Consider the following 22,265-nt stretch of genomic DNA (forward strand, 5'->3'; position numbering starts at 1 on the left):
ACCTGGATAATTAAGCTTTGCGACGAATTCGGTAATGAAGCCTGATTTAGTTCCCATTCAGCTCCAGCCTCCCTCTCTGTATAACGACGTGTCTATTTTGAGACTCAGGAAAGAAATGCTTCAATTTGCAAAGTAAATGTTTGTTTGCTTGTTTATTAATAATCATGTAAAATAATCCGTTGGCTTCATCCTTAAAGCAGGATCTTGGGGTTCTCGGGTGGTTCAGAGAGTAGGGGTCTGGAGCCAGACCACCTGGTTTCAAACACCAGCTGCCCCACTCCCTGCTTCCCCCGGCTACGCGACCCAGTGTCATGAACCTTGGCGTCCCCAGCCCTGAAGCGGGAGCACCTCCTACAGCCCCATGAGTTCTCAGTGAGACGCTGAGGTAAAGACCTTGCACATAACCAGAGGTCCCAGGCTTAAAACAAAGGGTGAGGAATGTCTGATAAAAAATGCACTCACTTCAAACAAAAAACTATATATATATATATATATATATATATATACACACACACACATACATATAATGGTTGGTCTTTTTTCCCTTCCATTTTAGTAAATCATTTTATAAGGAATTTTGTAGCATGAATGAAAAGATACTGGCTAATTATCACGAGTAGTTTATGGCCTGGGGTCAGCAAGAAAGGTAGAGGAAGAGGTTTTTAGGGGAGAAGACTGGAGGTGGGGAGGGAGATCCATTTGTGTGTAGTCTAAATGCCTCCTGAACAAAATCGAGAATATCTTCCCAAAGCAAACCGACCAGCTGACCAGCCTGCTGCACAGGCAGAGACGCTCAGAGATGCTCAGGATCTCTGTATGAAGGAAGAGTGTGGTCCACATCCCCCTCCCTCCCGGCCCACCCCCCTTCTCAGACAGACTTTGCATCTGGGCCAGTTTTCCCAAAATGTCTGTGGCCCAGAGTTGGGGGTGGGGGGAGGGGGGGGCGCTGGGAAATACCAAAAGACATCAAAGAGGGTCTCACTCCCAGACTCTGCCCTGTTTCAAGGCTCCGTAATTTGGGAAGGTTGTGCGCTACATAATTTGTGAGCCTCCAAACACGCAGGTTATTGTTTGTGGACAGATGGTGTATCGCGTTTTATCGCTTTTCCTTCTGTGGGTCCTCATATGTGGGACTGATGTGCATTCTGAAGTCTTTGTCTCCTTCTAAAATCTCTAATCTGAAACAGGCAATCAAGCACAGAGGCAGGGCTTCAGAAGGCATAATCAGAGTTTTAAAAGCAAAGGGGAGGGGGAAGCCAGAAATTCAACTGCAGTTATGAGGCAGATGTGTTTGCAGAGAATGTGAGAGGTTATTAGGGCTTTCAAAGTGGACCAACGTAAGGGATCCCGGAGTGCAGAGGGAGAGGGAGAGCTGGGCGGTGGCTGCCGGCACCCGGGCGCCTCCTGGCATCCCCCCCGGCACTGCGCCGAGCCCCGGGCAGAGCCCCCACCTTGACTCGGGGGACGGGGGTCTTTGTCTCCGCAGGCGGCCGTGGCAGGGCCCGGGAGGCCCCATCTTGGAGCTGCGGCCGCCCTTAAGAGTTAAATCATGTTGATATACAGGAAGGAAATGAAATAGACGAACTCACTCCTCTTTTCTTCCTACGGATTTTTCTTTTTTATTCTGAAGATAGAATTACTGTTTGTAAGCATCTGAAAGTCATTAGAGGCCCTGCAGTCTGTCAGGTGCCGACGCAAGAAGCTGCTGAAACCAAACGGGTGCCTGCACCGAGGGCTGGGAATTTGTCATGTGCTGATGAGCAGTTATAATAATATATGAGCAAATCACAAGCATTCTGCAAATTAATCAAATTTTTTTCCCCTTCTCCCTTGTCTCTGGGAGAGTGGCTTTGCAGGCAGACGTAGGTGAAGCAGTTTTACTCACAGATGGTCGCTCTGGCATCAGATGGAATTTATATAACAGTAATTCTGATTTCCTGCCAAAGTAGCAGTGAACACACCAGGGAGATTGTAGAAGGCAAGTCATGTGGTTTTGCTGAGGTTGTTGTGGGAAGTTTAAGGGGGGAAATCTCAAATTTTCCTCTTTGCCTTTACTGTTTTTGCCTGAAGGGCCAGAAACGGAACGCCATTCTGCCATGGGCGAAATCCGTCACATCTTTCCTTGTGACTCGTCTGAAAGTGCTTCGCAGCTGTCGGAGCTGCTGGCGGTGACAGAGCCCCAGGACTCCTGATCCTCGCTGGCGCCTTACAAGATCGGAGGGGGGCAGGTTCACAAGGTGGTCGCCCCAGCGCCGGCGGGAGGCAGGGGCCCTTGCCTCCGCGCAGGCCGCGCTCGCTTACCCTCCTGCCTCCCCGTGGCATGGGGAGGCCTACAAGGGCTTTTCTTTTCAAGTGTTTTATTAAATGAAGAGTCTAACAACGCTCACTTTAATTACACACGGGCTCCGTTTATAATTCCTCTGGATTTATTCACGTAGCTGAAAACGATGGAGCTGGTGATAACAATGATCTTCTGGGTTTAGCGGCTCAGAAAGCTGGGAGCGCGCTGGTGTGTAAGTGTGTGTGCGGCGTGGGCGTGCCCCGGGTGCCCCCAAGGCCTCTCTGTGCTCCCGCGCCCTTGGCCCCCACCCCGCCCAAACTGCCCTCTCCCTTTGGAAGCCACGTCTTGCCGGGGACGAAGAGGTCCGCGAGGAGTTGGCGCTTGGGGGGGCCACGCGTTGAGGGACCAGTTCTCCACACAGGGCGCCTTTTCCCTGCGGAGGGGACAACGATGAAACGATATCAAGATGGCGTGGACACTGCATTATGCAAGGAAGTCCTGATGCTGTGGGCCTTCTCTTTATCTTTCTTTCTTTCTTTCTTTTTTTTTTTCCTAATGTAAAGCCCTGCCCATTTGTTTTGGTTTACGTGACTCCAGAGAAGTAAGTGGATTAGACAGAAACTTTAGCACGCTTCGTCGCAGCTGGGTGCCGACATCTGTCATTCCTCACCCATATTCCGGATCATGCCAGCAAGAGAAAGCAAAGTCTGACACCTTTGATTTTAGAGAGAGCCTTTTATAGGGGGAAAAAAGAGAAAAAAGGAGTAGCATTTCCTTTGTGACTTCATAAGAAAAGCCACCTCTCTTCTAGGCTTTATTTATTTTATTTTATTTTATTTTTGGCATGTGACAACATTAGTGGCACTCAGAGAGAGCCGAACATTGAAAAGTTTACGCTTCTCCTTTTTACTTTGTAATTTTCTATTGTCCGTGGTACCGATTTGTAGAATTGGGCATGATAAGAAGTGGCTCTTGAAAATACATCCACTGTGCCCGTGTACATGGATATATACTGTGGGTACGGATCGAGGGTGTCTGATTCCTTTATGGAAAGAGAGATGTGTGATTCTCTCTCACACATCAACTCACATTAATGCAACACAGCAGCACCGAAATTTTATGCAATATGAGTGTTCCCGCCGCGCCGTTTTTGGTCAGATTTTCTGCAACCCATGTGAGGCCCCTCCCCAAACCATACGACGCCGCCCCCCCCCCCCCCCCCCCCGCCCCCACCAAGAAATGTACTAATGTTTTCATGAAGACGTATGTGGGTAGTAGTGAATTATCCACAGATAACCTTGGATGCCAGCTTTTGGTGGACTGGACGTGCCTTGCGCTGGTGCGGTGTTTGTGTTGGGTGCTTCTGTAGGTGTGCCCCTCCCCCCCCACCCACGCCTTCACCGGTGTGGCACAGTGCACAGCCCGTCCTCGGCACAGGCCAGGATTGGCCCCCCCTCCCGTATTTAAATTGTACAATAAAACAGAAACTACAATTAAGCGCTGATGTGTTCGCTTTAAGCCACACAATGGAAAACAGGAAACGGTTGAAGCAGAGACCACCCACTTGTTTATTTCACTGGGTGTGTCCAGGAATGCGGCTCTTCTGCAGGATGAAAGCCACGCAAAGGCCTCACCCAGTGTCCACCCCCCCCCAGAAAAGGTGAGGCCCGGGCAGTTGGGCGTGGACAGGACTGGACAAAGCAGAGACTGAGGACTCTGAGGCCCACGGTGCCAGGAGGTAGATCATGCCAGCAGAGAAGTGGGCCCAAGGGCAAACTGTGCCCAGCTAGGGGGCCCCCCGGGACCCGGCTCTGACTGGCTGCCTCTGGGAAGATCTTGCCAGAACTTCTGACTTTTCAAGGTAAACGAGAAACCCATGTTTTTACCTGAAATCTCTTTGTTTTGGAACATTGGCCATACCACCCCCCCCCCACCTTTTTTGTTCTCATAGTGTTGAGGACAAGAAATAAATATGTGTGTGCCTCCAGCTTGTGACCTCTGAGGGGAGTGAAAGTGTGGACATGCATGGTAGCGATGGAATCCGTGGGCTGCCCACTTGACCCCCTGGGCTCTGGGGGGCCTCGGTCTGGTTGGGTGGTGACAGCTTGACATCACACAGGAAGTGGCTATAGCTGGCTGAAGGCGTGGGGAGGAGAGGGTGTGGTTCGTGGAGCTGTAATGGGGACACCGAGCTCCCCCGCAGGCAACACAGGAAAATGCACAACCACCCAATGGCCGAAAGTGCACTGGAAGGTGGTTGAGCCCTCCTGCGCCCTCCTTGAAGAGGCAGAGTGGGAGGGGGAGTGTGGCAGCCTGGACTGGAGTCTCCAGGGGTCTCCAGGGCACAGAGCTCTTAGATTTTCCTGGTGAATTCCCCAGGGGAGGGGTCTTTGCGGTCACCTGTCAGGAGGGGTGTCTGGCACCGGAGGAAGGACACCAAGCAGGGTGGAGGGAAGCGAGTTCGGGATATGTGCACTCCTCACGAGACCAGAGAGAAGCAAGCCTGTTCAAGCTCAGGGCTGCCCATGCCAGGGTGTCCTCAGGCCTCCACGAAGGTGAGAAAATGGGGCTGGACACAGGGGCCACGCACCCAAGGCAGCACCCAAGCCCAGCCTACCTGGTGCTCAAGGGACACAAGCCCCAGGACCCCTCGTGCAGCGCCTATTCTGTGAGGAGCTGCTGGACTTGCCTGTCGCCCCAGGGAAGAGAGGGACCCTCCAAGCCTGCGTCCTGGGAAGCCTTATCGGGCAGCGCCTGACAACGCAATCCAGGGCCTAAGCGTGTGGCTCTTTGACAAGTGCCAGTGGTGCCCTGCGGCTGGGTCCTTCGAAAGGCTTCCGGGAAGTGTGGGGGCTTTGGCGGGCCTGACTGGAAGGCATCTGCAGGCTGCGGTGGGCAAATCCCTGGTGGGCCTGGCAGTGGGTGTGAGGTAAGAAAGGGCTGCGAGCCGGAAAGCCAGGCTGAGGAACAGGATGCCGTGGGGAGACATAGGGAGTCATTGAAGGTTGGAGAGCAGAGGCGGGCACACGTGCACACTGGCTTGCTGCGTGTGGCACGCCTGCGGCCCTTCTGTCCTTCTGGTGTCCTTCTTGTGCCCCGAGAGTCCTCGCTGTTGTCCTGGGGTGGGCTGTGGGTGCCAGAGGTGGGTCACGTGGAGCAGGGCTGGCTGTCACAGCTTCCTCTACTGCCCATGTTGTTGCCATGGGGACTTCAGATGACTGCATCTAGCTCTGTGTCCTTAAGGAGGGAAGATGCGGGTAGTGAGAGTCTGAAGAAGAGGTGTTGCGTTGGCAAATCTCAGGGGCCCTCCGTTGTTGCCATCTCTTGAGGATCGCCTTAATAATTTCACTTAAAGGGCGCCTGGCGGGCTCTGTGGGTTAAGCCTCCGGCCCTTGATTTCAGCTCAGGCCCTGATCTCAGTTTGTGGTTCGAGCCCCACGTCGGGCTCTGCTCTGACAGCACAGAGCCTGCTTGGGATTCTCCCTCTCTCCCTCTTTCTCCGCCCCTTCCATGCGCGCTCTCTCTCTCTCAAAATAAATAAATAGGGGCGCCTGGGTGGCGCAGTCGGTTAAGCGTCCGACTTCAGCCAGGTCACGATCTCGCGGTCCGTGAGTTCGAGCCCCGCGTCGGGCTCTGGGCTGATGGCTCGGAGCCTGGAGCCTGTTTCCGATTCTGTGTCTCCCTCTCTCTCTGCCCCTCCCCCGTTCATGATCTGTCTCTCTCTGTCCCAAAAATAAATAAAAACGTTGAAAAAAAAAATTAAAAAAAAAAATAAATAAATAAATAAATAAACATAAAAAAGGAAAAGGACAGACAAACTCCCGCCGCATCCCACACTCTCTATGTAAATATCCCCACCCCCCGCCCCCCGGGATGACCTAACTCCCCGCTCCTTCGTGTGGGCTGTGCGGTGACTTCCTTCCCGGGGAAGTGTGCCTGAAGAGCACAGCGTGGAGAGGGGACAAGACCAACTTTCCAGGGCAGACACCTGACGAGCACAACCTCCGCCGGGTCACCAAGGTCAGAGTGACAGCCATGCCCTGATCCCATGCAGTGGGAAGTCACTGCACCTCTGTGGTCTTCCGCCCCAAACCCAAGTCGAACCGTGAGAAATCCTAAATGAGAGACCTTTTACAAAACATTCCTCAAAACTGTCAAGGTCATCAAAAACAAGGAAAGCCTGAAAACCTGTCACGGCCAACAGGCACCTCAGGAGACACAACTACTAAATGTAATATGGCATCCTGGATGGGATCCTGGAACCAAAAAAAGACATTAGGTAAAAATGAAGGAAATCTGAATAAAATATGGGCTTTGCTTAATAATAGTGTATCAATATTGGGTCATGAATTGTAACAAATGGACCCTACTAATGGAGGGTGTTAACATTGGGGGGGATGGGTGTGACAGGAGAATTTGCTGTAGTATCTATGCGACATTTTTGTAATTCTAAATCTATACTAAAATAAAATTTTTATTTAAAAAGTTCATAACGGATTTTTTCTCCATGTTTATTTATTTTTGAGATAGACAGAATGTGAGCAGGTGGGGGGGAGGGGGCGGGCAGAGAGAGAGAGGGAGACACAGAATCCGAAGCAGGCTCCAGGCTCTGAGCTGTCGGCACAGAGCCCAACGCGGGGCTCGAACCCACGAACCGCGAGATCATGGCCTGAGCCAAAGTCTGACGCTTGACCGACTGAGCCACCCAGGCGCCCCTAAAAACTTCTTCAAAGGTGAATTTGGTTGGTTTTCAGCGGACCGTGACAAGCACAGCACCCCAGATCAGGAGGTGGCCGCACCCCAGATCGGGAGGTGGCCACAGCATTAGCTGACACTGACTTCGTGATGCTGAAATCCCTCCTGGAGGAGGTGGCAGCGGGGGCAGCACTCCACGGGGCCTGTGCCCAGGAGCGGGAAGGAGACAGGCAGGGCTGGAACACCAACCCCCCGGCCAGCATCTCTGTTACTTAGGCACAGTAGGGAAGGGGGCGGGCTTTCCGGTCGGAAGCCAGAATTCAAACCTTACCAGTTTGAAGGATTTCGTGCTCTTGGAGCAGCACGTTCAGCCTTTCCAAATCTCCCAGTTTTCATCTGTAAAATGGGCAGAACAAAGTTCCCACATAGGGTTGATGTGAGGGAGGTCTGTGAATTGCTGAGCACCACGTGTGCACGTGCATGTGAAATAAACGTTCCCCAGATACAGTTACAAGTATTTATTGACTGACTCACGCTCTGAAGCGCCTGTGGTGTGGTAGCCTTGAATGAGAATCGCCATTCCAGTGACAACGCTGAAGGCAGGCCTCAGGGTCTCCACTTGTCAGCTGAGGACGTGGAGGCCCTGAGAGGTTCTGGGTTTCCTCGCAGCCGAGAAACCAGAGGGAGGGGGAATCCAGCTTTGCAACCGCTCCCTTTGAGCCTGCTGCCGGGGCTCAACCCACTGTGTCTTGCTGCCTCTCTGAGGCATCAGATTCAAGTTCAGTTAGCATGAAAGCTGAGAAAGTGAGGCTGGATTCCAGAAGGTGTCTGTAGAGAAGAGCGTCTGGCAGAGGGTGTAGGAGCCTTCCAGATATTCCCAGCGCTGCACGCGCCCGCCTCCCAAGCCCAGAAGGATCACACCCAGGAGCATCCTGCCCTTCCATGCCCATGGCCTCGAGGTGGTCGCTTTCTCGGGAACTCTGGCCCCTGCAGTGCAGATTTGGCCTTAAACCGTGTTTATTCGTTTGCCCCAGGCGGCCTCTGTGCTCGGGGAGCCACCAGCCTGCCTGGGTGGGCAGGAGAGGCAGCCTGGAGTGCAGGCTGCGGGCACTCACAGGCAACTATTGATCCGGGATCTTAAATCATTCCCCAGATTTTATGAAAGCATTTATGTTTATCATTAAATAACCTTCAAAGGGTCGATGAACTTACTTTCCTTTTTTGGAGATTTTTAGATGTGTAATATAATAATACTCTCACAATGCCCTGTGTTTGTCTCTGGGTAAGTGACTTCATCCTGAAAGGTGATGGAGGAGACCAAAGAGAGAGGGTGCTGCCCTCAGTGTAAGGCGGGAGCCAGGAACAGAGGGGCTGGTCGCTCGCCCCACATCACACAGCAAACCTCACCCCTCCTACTACTACGTTCTCTCCCAGCATTTCCAGGGGAGGGTGGGTGCAGGAGTTGGAACACTTCTCCGTGTACTTAGTAATTCAGTCATCTAGTTCTGTCAGTATGACTTGTGGGTGCTTGATACTTGGGGCTATCATCTGACGCTGTGTCATTCACTTTGTTGCTAAAATTGTTCCAGCTCTGGCCATTGGGGGCTCTTTCATTTGGCTCTGTGCTACTTTGACATACCCCCACCAATGTGTGGGTTTTTTGGGCGATTCCTTACTTTCTGGCAAAAGACGCTCCAGGATCATCTCATGTATTTCCTGTTCCAGCCGTAGAATCGGCCATTTCTACAAAAAGCCTTTTGTTTTCTTTATGTGTTTTTAAAGTGTTTTTACCTATTTATTTTTGAGAGAGCGAGCAAGCACGCGTGCCCACACACACACACACACGCATGTACGCACACACACACACACACACACACACACACACACACAGAAAACACACGATGGGGAAGGGCAGAGAGAGGGAGAGGAAATCCCAAGCAGGCTTTGCACTGTCAGTGCGGAGCCCTACACGGGGCTCGAACTCATGAATCGTGAGATCATGACCTGAGCCCAAATCAAGAGCCGCCTAACCGACTGAGCCCCATAGGTGCCCCGTTGCTTCCTTTTCTTGAGAGTGGTGCTACAAATCAAGTGTGGATGTCACGGGTTCTAGGCCCGCTCAGCTGACGGGACAAGGAAACATAAGTGTGCATGCTAACTCCTGCACGTACTCATATCTGTGTCACATATATTGAACTGAACACAAGTTCACTCTGATGTCTCTAATCTATTACCACATGGATCAAAATTTGCTTTTAAAATAGTGAAATATTTTTTGGTAGTGTTTTGAATTAAAACCCAAATCACAGGATATTTGAAACCTGAAATTAGTTATACTAAGGATATTCCAAAGTGTTTTAGCATGTTTGATTAGATGGATGAATATGTTTTCAAAAACTGAAAACATAAATTATGTACCTGATTAGAACCATTCTTGCCTATTTGGAGTTAGGGAAATTATATATACATATATGATGTGTGCAACTGTGAAAAATAGCTTTCTGTTGGTTCCATGTGTGTTCATGTATATTTTTACCCATCTCATTGCCTCTGCTGAGCCTATTGAACCTGGACGGCTGGCCAGGGTCCTGGGCAGAAGCCCCTCCAGTTTGCAGCGTCAGGGTCAGCTGCAGACACTGAGAGCGAGCAGTAGGTGAGAGCCAAGCGGAGACCAGCCGACCGCCCTGGAGGCCTGACCCCGGGTGAGCTTGCTGGGCATCTCCGTGCTTGGATTCTTCCCATGCCTGTGGGTCCACCTCTGGGGCCGTGTTTCTAACATACGCAACTGGCCCTATAGGTGGAGCCATTTTCTTAACTACCAGCCTGCATTTTGCAAATGTCCCCAGTTTCAAGGAATTGTGAAGGGCTCCAGTTGGGTGGCAGCAGGAGTGGTGTTGCTCAGGATGGTACCTCTCAGAGGAGGCACTTCCCAAGCCTCATGGCTCTAGGCATGTGAGCCGGTCCTTTCTAGAAAACCGTGCCATAAAATGTGACTGTGGGAGACCCTTCTGGGCTCTTAGAGATGCTCCGTGATCCTGTGCTCCAAAGAAGATATTTCAGAAAGGAAATAGGTGGTGTCTCCAGGTGAGTCAGCCACGGACTTACTGTAGGCAGCTTTCTCGGGGTCTGTACTCACTCAGGCCGCAAGTGGGTGTGGCCAAGGCTGATCTAGAAGTCATGGCAGCAGTGTTCCTCTTCATTGACCCACGTGTTTGCTTGTTGCATTTATTTCAATGAACAATAAAAGGGCCTGGTGGGATTGATCTGAAAGGCTTGCCCTGGTCTGAGAGATGGCTGGGCTGTATGAGGACACAGGAGATTGCCTGTGTCTCTGAGAGATGGCTGGGCCATGTGAGGACTGCCCGTGGGATTGCCCATGTCTCTGTGTCTACCCCGGGGCCAGGGACCCCACTTCCTCCCACTTACACACATGACCCGCTTCTGGACCCTCTTCCTTGTGCTGACCATGTACCATGACTGGAGATTATCCGTCTCCACTGTAGATCCCCTTGTTCCAGCGTCCAGAATTGTGCCTCTGTCGCCACGTATAGACCCTGCCTGTGGCCAAACAGCACATGTGTCCTTCCTCAAGAATGTTCTTCCTCTCCCAGGACTCTTTCAGGGCCCGTCCTCAGAGCCGTCTTTTTGATGGGAAACTGGAGCCTGGCTCAGAGCGGCTGGATGTCCTCTCCTGGTAAACTCTTGGCCCCTAACTCCTCCCACTGGAGAGGGCGTCTACTGGGCTGTCACCCCTGAAGGCAGCCTTGAGACTGCAGCCAGTCACTCAGCATGTATTGGTGGGCATTGTGTGAGGCATGCAGAACAGATGCCCTTCCCGCCCTCGTGGTGCCGAAAGTCCTGTGTCATTCCTATAGCAGTCTGCTCGGTGTAATGCATACAGCAGGTGCTGAATGTGCGCTCGTGGAAGTGGGTGGGGTTCCAGGAATTGTGTGATGGAAGCTGGGAGTCTTGTGGCTCGGTGACAGCCATGTGCACAATGCCTGGCTTTGGTGGGTGTCTCGAGGCCACAGCAATGCCTATTGTCCCTAAGTGGTGTGGCAGGTGACACGCGTGCAGTATCACACACACACACACACACACACATTATAGTGCACGTCCTTCCAGGGTGTTCATAGACTCCCTCCTGGAGCATCCCGGGTCCTGATCGAAGGTAGCCCTTTGTGGAGAATCTTCCGACAAGCAATTTCCAGTGACCGGCAGGAGGGAGCAGAGGGGAGCATCTGTTGTGAAACAACCCTCAGGCTGAATTCCTGGTCGGAAACCAGCTAGCCACATACTCCTGACTGTGGACAATTATCTAATCTCCCTGGGCTCGGTTTTCTCATCTGTGAAACGGGAAGACTCCTCTCTAGCACATGTCCCTCCTGGGGGTTGTGAGGACCGTGGCCGCAGTTCCTGCAAATGTGCCCCGATGAGTTGTCCCGAGGCGAACGCTGGTGGTTGGCCACCGACTGCTCCACCCCTCCCGTCTGCCATCCCGCCCCCGGAGAGAAACCATCCGTTTGGAAAGTGTGGAAGCCCCGTGGATGTAGCCCCATCTCTGCCCACAAGTGTGGGCCTGTAATTAATGGATGGTCCCCCAAGGGGAGGCATTTTCCGCTCCCCCTTAGGTACAGGGAAAGAGCAGATATTTCCATCGCAGCAAGTAAGAAAAATATCTCGTTTCCCCACTTTTGTTATAAACAATGTACGACTTGCTTTCTCCTTACTCCTCTTGACCCTCCACACTGTATACATATTTATATATTATTCATAGTGGATTAAAAATGAATGTGCTCTTTACCACGGCTCTACGGCGCAGTGACAATACAAATTAACGTATGATGTACTTACTTTTCACATGGCAGTGATGGGAAATGTTGATGGTCTCGAAGTGAGAGGTAGAAAGACGGAGTGCGGTGGGCGGGGGGGGGGGCAGCGGGGGGCACCCATCTGGCCGCACGTCAGGGCCCCGGCTGCAGACAGGGATTGGGGCTATCCTCAATCAACCGTGCTGCTGCAGGGCCGGGAAGGCCTCCTCACTTCCCGTCACCCGTGGAAAGAGGGCCACGGTCCCCAGTGGGTCCTGTGAGCCTGGCCCCTGTCCGGCTCCCTCCACCATGACCTGGGCTTCACTTCCACGATGACCTGCCCGCAGACCCCTGCACTGCTACCAGTCTCCCTATCCCTGTGCCTGGGCTCAGGCCTGCCCCTGTCTGGAGTAGCACTTCTCTCCCTGTCCCTTCTCCTGGCTGCCTCTCCCATTCTTTCTCCCATCCACCCATCCATCCATCCATCCATCCCTTCCTTTGCTTGCAAAATACTTGATGGGTGTCTGTGATGGGCCAAGCATCGTGCTAGGTGGGGAGAAACAGCAAACCCCAAAAGCAAAACCCCACAGCCCCTGCACTGCAGAGCTGGCTGTCCAGTGGGGAAGATAGACGTAACTGTCTGTTCGCTCAGCTGCCATTTCTGGAAGCTGTGCTGCAGAAGATTTTTCTATGACGGCCCTCATCACCATCATGGTGAGTCTGGGGTGATCAGGCCTCCTCGAGGCAGAGGCAAGGTGTGCCAAAGGGTACAGCTACACAGTGATTAGATGAAGCAAGGGAAGAGAGCATTCCGGATTAGGGAACAAGAAGGGATGGAGCAAAGGTCCTGTGGCAGGAAGGAGTAGGAAGCATTTGGGGAACGCTGAGAGTCCTGTATGACAGAGACAGCCAACTCTGGGTGGGGCGGGGCGGGGGAGGAGTTGAGGGTGAAGCCGGGTCGAAGGACGGAACAGGGGCTCACGTTCCTCTGGGTTGAACTCTTAGAACCCCCCGGTCACCTCTACTGTATCACCACCTGCATTGCCCCAAAGTGTTTCTAGAACAAGATAGAACAGGATCCGCTAGATGGTGAGATGTTTCCGGCATGGGGTCTGACCCAAAGCCCATCCTAACCCACATTTGTTGAACTTCATCCAACGGAAATGCAACGTTAACAATTTGGTCCTTTGGACTCTGAAGGTCTTCCAGATTCCCCAAAACTCCCATTCAAGGGCAAATGCCCCGCGGACAGACAATATCTCAAGCTTCCACTGAAGACCACCTGAGGCAGGTAGCACAAAACAGTGGTACCTGAGACACTCGCTGAATCCGTACATTTGAGGAAGAGGGGAACGCCGAGGCCCCCCGCCAGGCTTAGACGGGCGGTGAGATGACGATGATAGAAACAGCAAGCGTGACAGTGACAGACAGCTGATTCATATGGTCCCGTATTCCTTCCAGACTTGACACCTTATTTTATCTGCTCCTCGTGACATCCTGTGGCAGAGTCTGCCCCATTTTCAAGGTGTGGGAACTGAAGGCTCGAGAGATCACATTCCTTACTGGAGGTCAGACCCAGAGACTGAATTCCCTGGGCACCCCCCCCCCCCACGCCTACAGATGGATCCCTTCTCTGTCACAAATCTTTGAACACACAGTGAACTATTCCGGGGATCGCTCAGATTTGGAGTTTGTTCCCAAGCCTTTGCTTATGGTCTCTGACCAAAAGGTCACAGACCTCCACAGACATCACTGCTCATGTGCCAATACCAGGGGCTTCAAGTGTACAAAAGCGTAGAGAAACGCGAATTGATTCATCCAGGTTTAGCTGGACTCAGGAGGATACCAAATTTCAAAAGGGCTTTGCATCACAATAGCTTTCTGTTTGGGAGTCAATGTTTGTGGCAACAAGGGACAGACTTCCACTTGAAACTTGATCCTTTGGCGAACACACTGACTTCTTCTGGGCCTTTCAACAAGCCACTTAGAAGCTGGGGGGGGGGGTGGGGGAGGTGTTGTATGTGTATACGTATATCTTATAAGAACACACTGCCATCATGGCTCTTGTAAGGATTTTGGAGAATTAGGGCATCTGGGTGCTTTATACCTGGTGGAAATTTGTTTTAAATCGAAACTGCCCGGGTTCACTGTATCTTAACTTCCTCATCTGTGCAATGGGGCTGATGTCACTCCTGGACCAAAGCGCCCTAAAGCTCAGAAATGAGGATAGCATACAAAAATATATGTGAAAAGCTATGGAATGCAGGCTTGTGGGATCTTCAGGGTATAATGGGTACTATCATTATAATCTACAGTGCTTCTACCTACAAGGTATAGGGCAAGGTCAGGATTTATTATGATTCTAATATTGTATAGACTTTCTTCTAAAAGTACACATGCATAGTGTTATATACATTTACATATAGATTTCCATCTCACCTAAGTTAAAATGAAAACTAATTCCCTACTTACTAATGTTTTGACCACGGATGTATCCAAATATGCCAGAATTCTAGCACATCCCTCACGGTACCAAGACTTAGAGACTCAGATAGTGCCATAGGTTAAAACGTGATTGATATTTTAAAATAAATTGGTGGCGAAAACGCACCAGGTGCTTTTAGGCCACGTTGGCCAATTCAAAAAACTTTTTTTTTTTTTTGTGAATAAAGGTGACATTTGAGGTTCTCCACTTGGCTTGCCAAGATGCATGTTGCCTGGCTCTCCTGGTGGCACAATTTGCAGAGAAGGTGGCTTCCAAAGGTTGTAGTGTAGAATTCATACAGAAATGTATTGTTCGTAATGATAATGGAAAGTATAACTTGGGGCGCCCGGGTGGCTCAGTCACTTAAGCGTCTGACTCTTGATTTCGGCTCAAGTCAGGATCTCATGGTTCATGAGATCGAGTCCCTGCATCAGGCTCTGCGCTGACAGCATTGGGGCCTGCTTGGGATTCTCCCTCTGTGTCTCTGCCCCTCCCCTGCTCGTGTGCCCCCTCTCTCTCTCAACATAAGCAATCGTTGAAAAACAGAGAGAGAAAATACAATAAATAGCCTTGACAGATGGACAAAAACAGTGGAAGAACAGAACCACGTTGAATCCCGGGACCTGAGGCAGACGTATTGAACGATACCACGGTTTGGTCTTTGCTCGGTTGCGTTAGATTCTTTGGATCGTGATACCAAGGGTTCTGGTTTTACTTTTGATTTTTATTTCTTTATTATTTGGAGTTCTTAACTCTGGAGACTTGTCGGACCACGGTGCTATTCTCCGTCAGTGATTCGCTACCATGTGATTCTTACGTCGGGTGAGCTAGCTCCAGCTTTGGGTGAGCCGTGGACATTAGCATAATAGGCTCCCACTGAGCTGAGCTGCCTTTGGCGGCTACCGAGAAAATGCAGTCCCTTTCTGAGAAGATTTGGATAAAACTTTAAAAACATTTCTTACGCGTCCTGAGAACTGGTGTCTCAGTTCTGCTCAGGTTCTTTGGATGTCCTTCGATTAGTTCAGATGCCTCTGGCTATAGATCCGGGCCCTCTTTTCTTCTGCTCAACAGTTGCTCTCCCCGAGTACTCAGAATCTTCTCTCCCTGAGCCCTGGGTATGGTTTAGTGTCCACAGCAATGGCGGCTTCTTGAGTTGGGTGTCTGGGTCTTGGGATCTGCTTGAAACGCACTGATCCCCGGCTTAGGACTGACTTAGAGTCACTATTCTGGTGGAGAGAATGGCTTTTCCTGCCCTACTGCCACTGACTGGATTGTTCCCTGTTGTGTCTGTGCCCTAACTCCAGCGTGATGAAGAATGGGGCCGCTTACCTTCTTTGTAAACTTCCTAAATCCACATAAGAAATAGGAGTCTCAGCTCTCCTTCCCCACCAACCCAGGGCCTTCCCTTGTCTTCTGTGGGAGAGGTAACCAAGCCCTAAGGGTGGCACTGGGTCGCAGGCAGGCAGGAGTGATGCTGGCGAATCTTTCTCTTATCTGACAGTCAAGGTCCTGGCCCCTCCTGCTGATTGTTGCGCCTCGTCTTGCTGTGGTAGGCAATGCAGAAGGGCCAACAGTAAGTGTACTTTTCTTGGGCTTCGTTTATTCTTAACTCCAAAGTCCACAGCTTTGCAAATTGGCTTTTGGCCAAGTGGGAAAGTTGGTCAAATCCAGCCTTGCGTTAGAGGCAACAGTAGAAACAAAAGACGCAGAAACCCTATCCAAAAATATAGAATACCTTAAAAAAAAAAGGCAAGGTGAAACAATGATAGGTGAGTTCCCTAAACAGTTCATGCCTGCTTTCTCTGTGCCAGGCAGTGGGCTTGGCACCAATGGTCCTAAGAGGGCTATGCTTCCTGCCAGAAGCTCCTGGCCAATCAGGGGGATCAATACACAGTAGCCCACAAAAGCAGCATCCCGCTTGGGCGGAACCTCGAAAGGAGAGAGAGAAAGAATGGAAGTGGTATTTCAGGGACAGGGTCGCACGGCAAGGGCATGGAGACCCTGCAGAATGAAGCCTTTTTGCAGAGACCATTAATGGTTTGGTTTGCTGTGGACAAAGGAAGGATGCTCCAGAGGAGGTGGAAGAGGTGGCTGGGACTAGACTCGGAGGTCCTGATTATCCCTTAGAGGGCAGGTGACCATCAAAGGTTTGAGGCAAGGAAATCACAGTTGAGCTCCTCCTTTAGGGGCCCACTCTGGTATTCCTGGCAGGGGTGGGCGGGGGGAGGGGGGACACCTGACAGCGTGAAGCCCTCCTGCAGGCCGCCATGTTCATAGTCTAGGCAAGAGTTGGGACACACCGGATCAGCCTTGAGGGGGGATGGGAAAGAAAGAGGGAGACTCACCAGGTAGAAGAGATTCATCCTGGAGATCAATTGGCTAGGAGGGAGGGCAGGGAGCACTCCCTCCGCAAACCAAGTAAGAAAGAAGGAAGATTCTAGGACCGTGTGCAATGAGAAGTGAAAGCGAACTCCAGCTCCAAACATTTGGTTGGCCTCCAGTTTCTCGGGAACAAGACTGCTTTGCTAAGTAGATACACAGGACTTCTGCTATTACGGTTGCAGCAAAAGAGCTGAGTGTGCTGTTTGGATGTTTTCTGGTGTAAATGGTTGGGCCTTTTTATTTACTTGTTTATTTTTCGGAGCAAATGAAACCCAGCCTCGGGCCTTGACCTCTCTGGGTGCTGCTGGGTGGGACAGTACTCAAGAACTTCCAGGAATGGACATCCACAGCTTCCGAGCATCAGCGGGGAATGCGATTGTTCTATTATAACTTCCCAAACCAGATGCTTTACTGGTTCCTCAAGATGCCAGAAATGGGTGCCTGTCTGCTGTACCTCAGGACAGAGAAATCAAGCCTGACGGATTGGGTGGGTTTCCACTAGAGTCCACGTTTTGTTCTGATTTAGGGCGTTTCTAGAAAAATTTGATTTCAAGGGTTACTATTCAAAATCTAGCTTCTTTAAAACTACCCTGGCCGTGGCTATTTGAACATTTTGGTTGCCGCCGATATCTTCTCCGGCCTCCTCTTGAAACCCAGTGGTTCTGCAAATTCTTCCAGCCCTGCCCCAGAGCGAGGCTTGGGCCACGGCCCTGCGTCACCCCGCTGCAAACACACACTCCCTCCTCATGCTCTGTTGCTTATCTGTAAAGAGTCGATGGGAGGATAAGAAAGTGAACTGGCTTAGTGCTGAGACCTGAGTCAGAATCCCAGGCGGAGGGATTTATGGCTTTGTGTGTGTGTAGAACTGGGGTCAGCAGAGTACAATACGGGGATCAAATCCCTCTACTAGTCTGTCTTTGTGCAGCCTGGGAGCTAAGAATGGTTTCTACGTTTTAAATGGTTGGAAAAAAAAAAAAGAAGAAGAAGAAGAAGAAGGACGACTATTTCATCTCCCACGAAAATTATACGAAATTCAAATTTCAGGGTCTAAAAAAAAAAAGTTTTGAATTTCATCAATAAGGCGTTGGAAATTTATTTCCTCCCTTGTCACAGAGGTGCCTACGTAATACCTTTGATTTTGTGTCTTGGCTTGCAAAGCCTAAAATATTGGCTATCTAACAGTGTAGAGGAAAAAAAAAAAAAAAAAAAGATCTAGGTGTTGGGAACATTCTCTCCTGTCACCGGGAAAGTCTGAATTAAAGCTCTCCCTAGGATGGAAAGGTCTTGTAAATCCCTGTCTGAGTTATTATTAGTGAGTAACTTATTATTTGTCCAGATAGGTATATTGGCTACTTTTCTGTCCTTTGCCAGTCTGAGTTTGCAAAGTGACTGCAATCATAAGACTGATAGCACTGGTAATAACGATGCTGTCCTCTGAGCCGTGGGGGTCGAGGAGGGAGCAAGCAGAAGAGCTGACCGGTTCCTCTTTGTGCCCGCAGGTCACAGGCCTTTCCAGTGCCGATACTGTCCCTACAGTGCCTCTCAGAAGGGAAACCTGAAGACCCACGTCCTCTGCGTCCATCGTATGCCTTTTGACAACAGTCAGTACCCCGACCGCAGGTTCAAGCGCTCCAGAGTCGACTCGGAGGCTTCTGGGAATTTCGAAGACCCCACAGCTGTCAAGGCGGGGAGCTCAGCAGAGCTAACAGAGGAAGGCTGCAAAGCCCAGGAGCAGCGTAACTGAGCAAACTGACCTGTATATTGCAATATTATTTTACACAGTTTTAAGATTATGCATCTGGTAAAAGAGTTTGCTAACTGCATTCCAAGGGGAAAAAATCATGTACAACTCCCCCACTAGTGTATAGAACATTTAAAAAATTTAAAAAGATATCTATATATATATATATTAAAGAAAAAAAAAAAAAAAACCCCAGCCCTTGAAAATGGCTGCTAAACTGTTACCCGGCAACAAGTCCTTCCAAACAATGCAGGTGGAAGAGAAGTGATTTCAGAAACGCTCGGTGTCCTCCAAGCTTGAGAAAGCTGGGGGCCCTTCCAACTCTTAAGTCGTCTTTGTCCCCAAATCATGCTCTTAACTGAAAAATGATACCATCTAAATGATTTAGCGTTGCCTTGAAGACGGAGGGGCTGTGTTTTCATTGTTGAAAACACCTCTATAATCTGACACCAGCTGCTGCCAGTTGCCGCCCACCCTAATGAGATGTGCCGAGAGGCAGCCGCGGTGCCAGTCAGACTGGAGCGGTCACTGCAGAGAAAATCAATTCACGTGGTGTCCCAACTGCTCGCGCGAAGAAACCCTAGACCGCCCGCAGCCAGCGCCAGGGCTGACCAGCACTGCAGAGAATTGCCACCTTAAACGTGCATTAAAAAAAAACAAAAACAAACAAACAAAAAAACACAGCCAAAATGAATCAATGGTCAGAAATCATCTGCAGACAAATGCCCATTGCAGGTTTGAGGAGTAATTCCTTTTTTTAGATCAAATCGCAGTATTGAGAGGGAAATGCTTTTTCTTCTTGGTTGTCTGGCTTTTTTTTTTTTTTTTGGATGAAAAAGAAGTTGCTAATAAAAAAAACAATTAGGGGTACATTATGTAAAATGTGGTTTAGGAATACTAGCCAACCCTATCCAGAGAAGGTGCTGGTGAGAAGTGGGAATTTATGTAATAATAGAAAGATGGTTTTTTATTATGATTTTAAACATTTTACTTGAATGAAGGCTGCTCCGGTCCTTACGATCAGATTTTTGTCATGTGTTCGTTTTTGTAAGTATCACAGACATGAAATGAAGTGAGATTTTCTTCTCTGACAAGCTCTTATGAAATAGCTTGTATTAAAAGACGAATCTAAACATCCTGCTCTCTATCGCTAATGAAGAAAACTGTTTGAGTTAAAAATGTCTGTTTTTGTAAAACAAATGTGTTCTATATTTTTGTAGATTTTAGATTTTTTACTGATTGGATACTCCAAATTTATCAAGTTCTGCACCACCCAGAGGGAGATTTTGAGGGCCAATAATGAACCACTTAACTCATTCAAAAAAAAAAAAAAAAAAAAAAGATTTAAGAAGACTAGTTAAGGGTTTATTCTTGAATCTGCTAGAATGGCGTACGAGTTCAGCCTCTTTAACATACTTCCTTTGAGTGACACGAAATTGGTGCTGTTGCTTGTGACGATAGAGAAGTATTGAAGTATTAACTTCTTCTAAAACGAAATCATTCAGACTTAAACAAAAAAAAAGTCGATATTTCCTTGCAGGCTGGGAGCACAGAATAAAAACCCCAGGGCCTTAAAAACTTCAGCTCTGCCTACAGCAGTTTACAAAATTTCTAAACTGCTCTCAATGTAAATAAAATGCTTAGCGCTATCCTGAGACCAGAAGGAATCTCAGGCTAATAAGGAATCCGGTTTGCATATGCTGTAGAGAGGGTGTCATCTACCCAAGGTTTCGGTGAAAATGAGGTCGCTGTTCCACGTGGACCCATCTGGCATAGAGCAAGCTGCTTTCTTGTTTTTCTAGAATAGTTCTCACTGCCTTACTTAAATCGAGTTGATAAACTTAATGCAACTGTTTCTATGATCCTAGAGGAAGGACTGAAATGTTATTGAAAACTTTCTGACTGTAGTGAGCTTTAGGATTTTAACTGCACTACTGTGTTTGGTGACTGTGCCAGTCGCTTGCTTTCTGTGTGTTTGCCCCGCCTTTGGTATCTTAGCAAAGAAAAATATTAAAAAAAAGAAAAAAAAAGAAAAAAAAAGAAGAAAAAAAAAGGTAAAAAGAAAAAAAAAAGAGGAAAAAAAAAGTGAAAGAAACGTGAGAGCCACATTCCATTTCTAGCACTTTGGGCGCCCTTTTGGTATTCTTTTGTGTCTTCTGAGCATCGTCAGATGCGACAGGCAATAATTCTGTTTGTGACACTGGGAACACCCCTCCTCTTTGTGGCGTGTGTGTTGATTCCATTTTGTCCAGTGCTACCGTGTCCTTATTTCCCCCTCTGACACAGGCCTTCTTTCCAGAACATTTGTAACTTGTAATACAAACAAGTGACAGCCACAGTGATGCAGTGTCAGTTTCTGAATGTCACCAGGTCCTCCTATCTAAACATGTCAAGTTTCTTCCCTGTAACTTCTGTAGTCTGTGATGCTGGTCATAATACTGTCTACATTCCTACACAAAGAAAAAAAAAATCTATCTTGGAGGAAATCTGAGATCAATAGCGTAGAGGATTTTGTTGCTATGCTTGTAACAAGTAGAAAACTTTGTATTTAAAGTTTATTCTTGGTCATTATTTATTATTATAATACATCAGTTGACAGAACTTTATTCTGGTATAGAAAGTATTAAAAGTTGTTTTTTCAGCAATGACTGTTTTCTTTCCGCTGTTAGAATAAAATGTCTTTGAAGCAGTCCGGTTTTATCCAGTGTTTTACGCAATAAAACCTCTACCTCTGGAAAAAAAAAATCTTTTCCTATTCACTGATGTTTATTAGGAAGAGTAAAACGTGTGCTTGCAGCTTTGTCAGACTTTGCTAAGGCTTGGTCAAACCCCGCTTATTCATAAAAACCTCCTCAGTATCCTGGGGGGATGGTCCCCACAGCCTCGGGCTGTTCGAGCCCCGTGAGTATCTCTGTGCCGTATACACAACGTGAGTGCGTGTGTGTGTGTGAGTGTGTGCGCACACCCATGTGCATGTGGGAAATACACTTCTTCGAAGGTTCGTGGATCCTGGTTTCAGTAAGGTAAAGCCAATGGAAATACAAGTGCTTTTCCTATCGCCGTAATTATGTAAGACGCTGAAAGCATTGGGATCTGTTATTCCCCTTTATTGGTAGGAAGTTGTTTAAAAAATCATTAAAGGCAAGGAAGCCTTTTCCAGAGGATAATCTGAATTCTTCCTCTGGAAGAAAAGGAAAAGCATAGAGAACAGTAAAACCTATGGTGTAAGGGCTACTGATAACGCAGCCAGCCCTCTGACAGTGATTTGAGAGGGTCTGAAGTGTGTTCCCCACACTTGATGAGCAGAGTCGCTTTTTGATTTGTTTTTCATTGCTGTTGATTTGGTGTGAAAGCCAAGCTTGCATAATGCGGGCTGCGGCTCTGGAGTACTGAGGGCCCAAGGAAATGTTGCAAGCCAAAGCATCCACCCACGTTGCGTAGGAATTTGTAAATCACCGTGTTTCTTTCAGGATGCCAGACTATTGGCCTCGCTGCATGGGAGCCGGGGCGACTGGAATGGAATTTTTGACAGACCTGACTGTCCATTGTTATGACCAGCAAACAGCACAGGTGAGTCACGAGGTTACAGGGAAGGGTCAGGAAGTGACCCCATCGGGGCGGGAAGGTTACAACTCCAGGTACATGGTGGATCCCAAACCTAAATGCCTCCAGGGGCCAGGCAGAGCACCACAGTGGGGGAAAGAGGCGAGTAAGGATGGGGGGAGGGTCTCGGGCGGGGGGGGGGGGTGGTGTGTGGACCCTTAGCAACTGCCTGTCATCACCACGAGGAATGTGGCATCAGGGCTTCTGAGTTTTCCAGAGACACCGGATACCTGGATTTTGCATTAAGTCTCGCAGTTTTTACAGGTT

The 22,265-nt window shown here is 49.3% G+C and overlaps 1 protein-coding gene across 12 annotated transcripts in view; it reads left to right on the plus strand.

Annotated features, from left to right (window-relative positions):
- The window catches only part of ZNF536 (zinc finger protein 536), a 436,740-nt gene extending 415,656 nt beyond the window's left edge, over positions 1–21,084 (plus strand). For all 12 annotated transcript variants that reach the window (XM_086689551.1, XM_086689552.1, XM_086689545.1 and 9 more), the window contains one exon: positions 18,154–21,084. In XM_086689551.1, coding sequence (XP_086545677.1) covers positions 18,154–18,398 — 245 coding nt within the window. In that variant the 3' untranslated portion in view covers positions 18,399–21,084. The remainder of the gene's footprint in view (positions 1–18,153) is intronic.
- The last annotated feature ends 1,181 nt before the right edge of the window (positions 21,085–22,265 follow it).

Source organism: Puma concolor, chromosome E2 (assembly GCF_028749965.1).
Source record: "Puma concolor isolate L17-30 chromosome E2, mPumCon1.1.hap2, whole genome shotgun sequence".
Classification (NCBI taxonomy): Eukaryota; Metazoa; Chordata; class Mammalia; order Carnivora; family Felidae; genus Puma; species Puma concolor.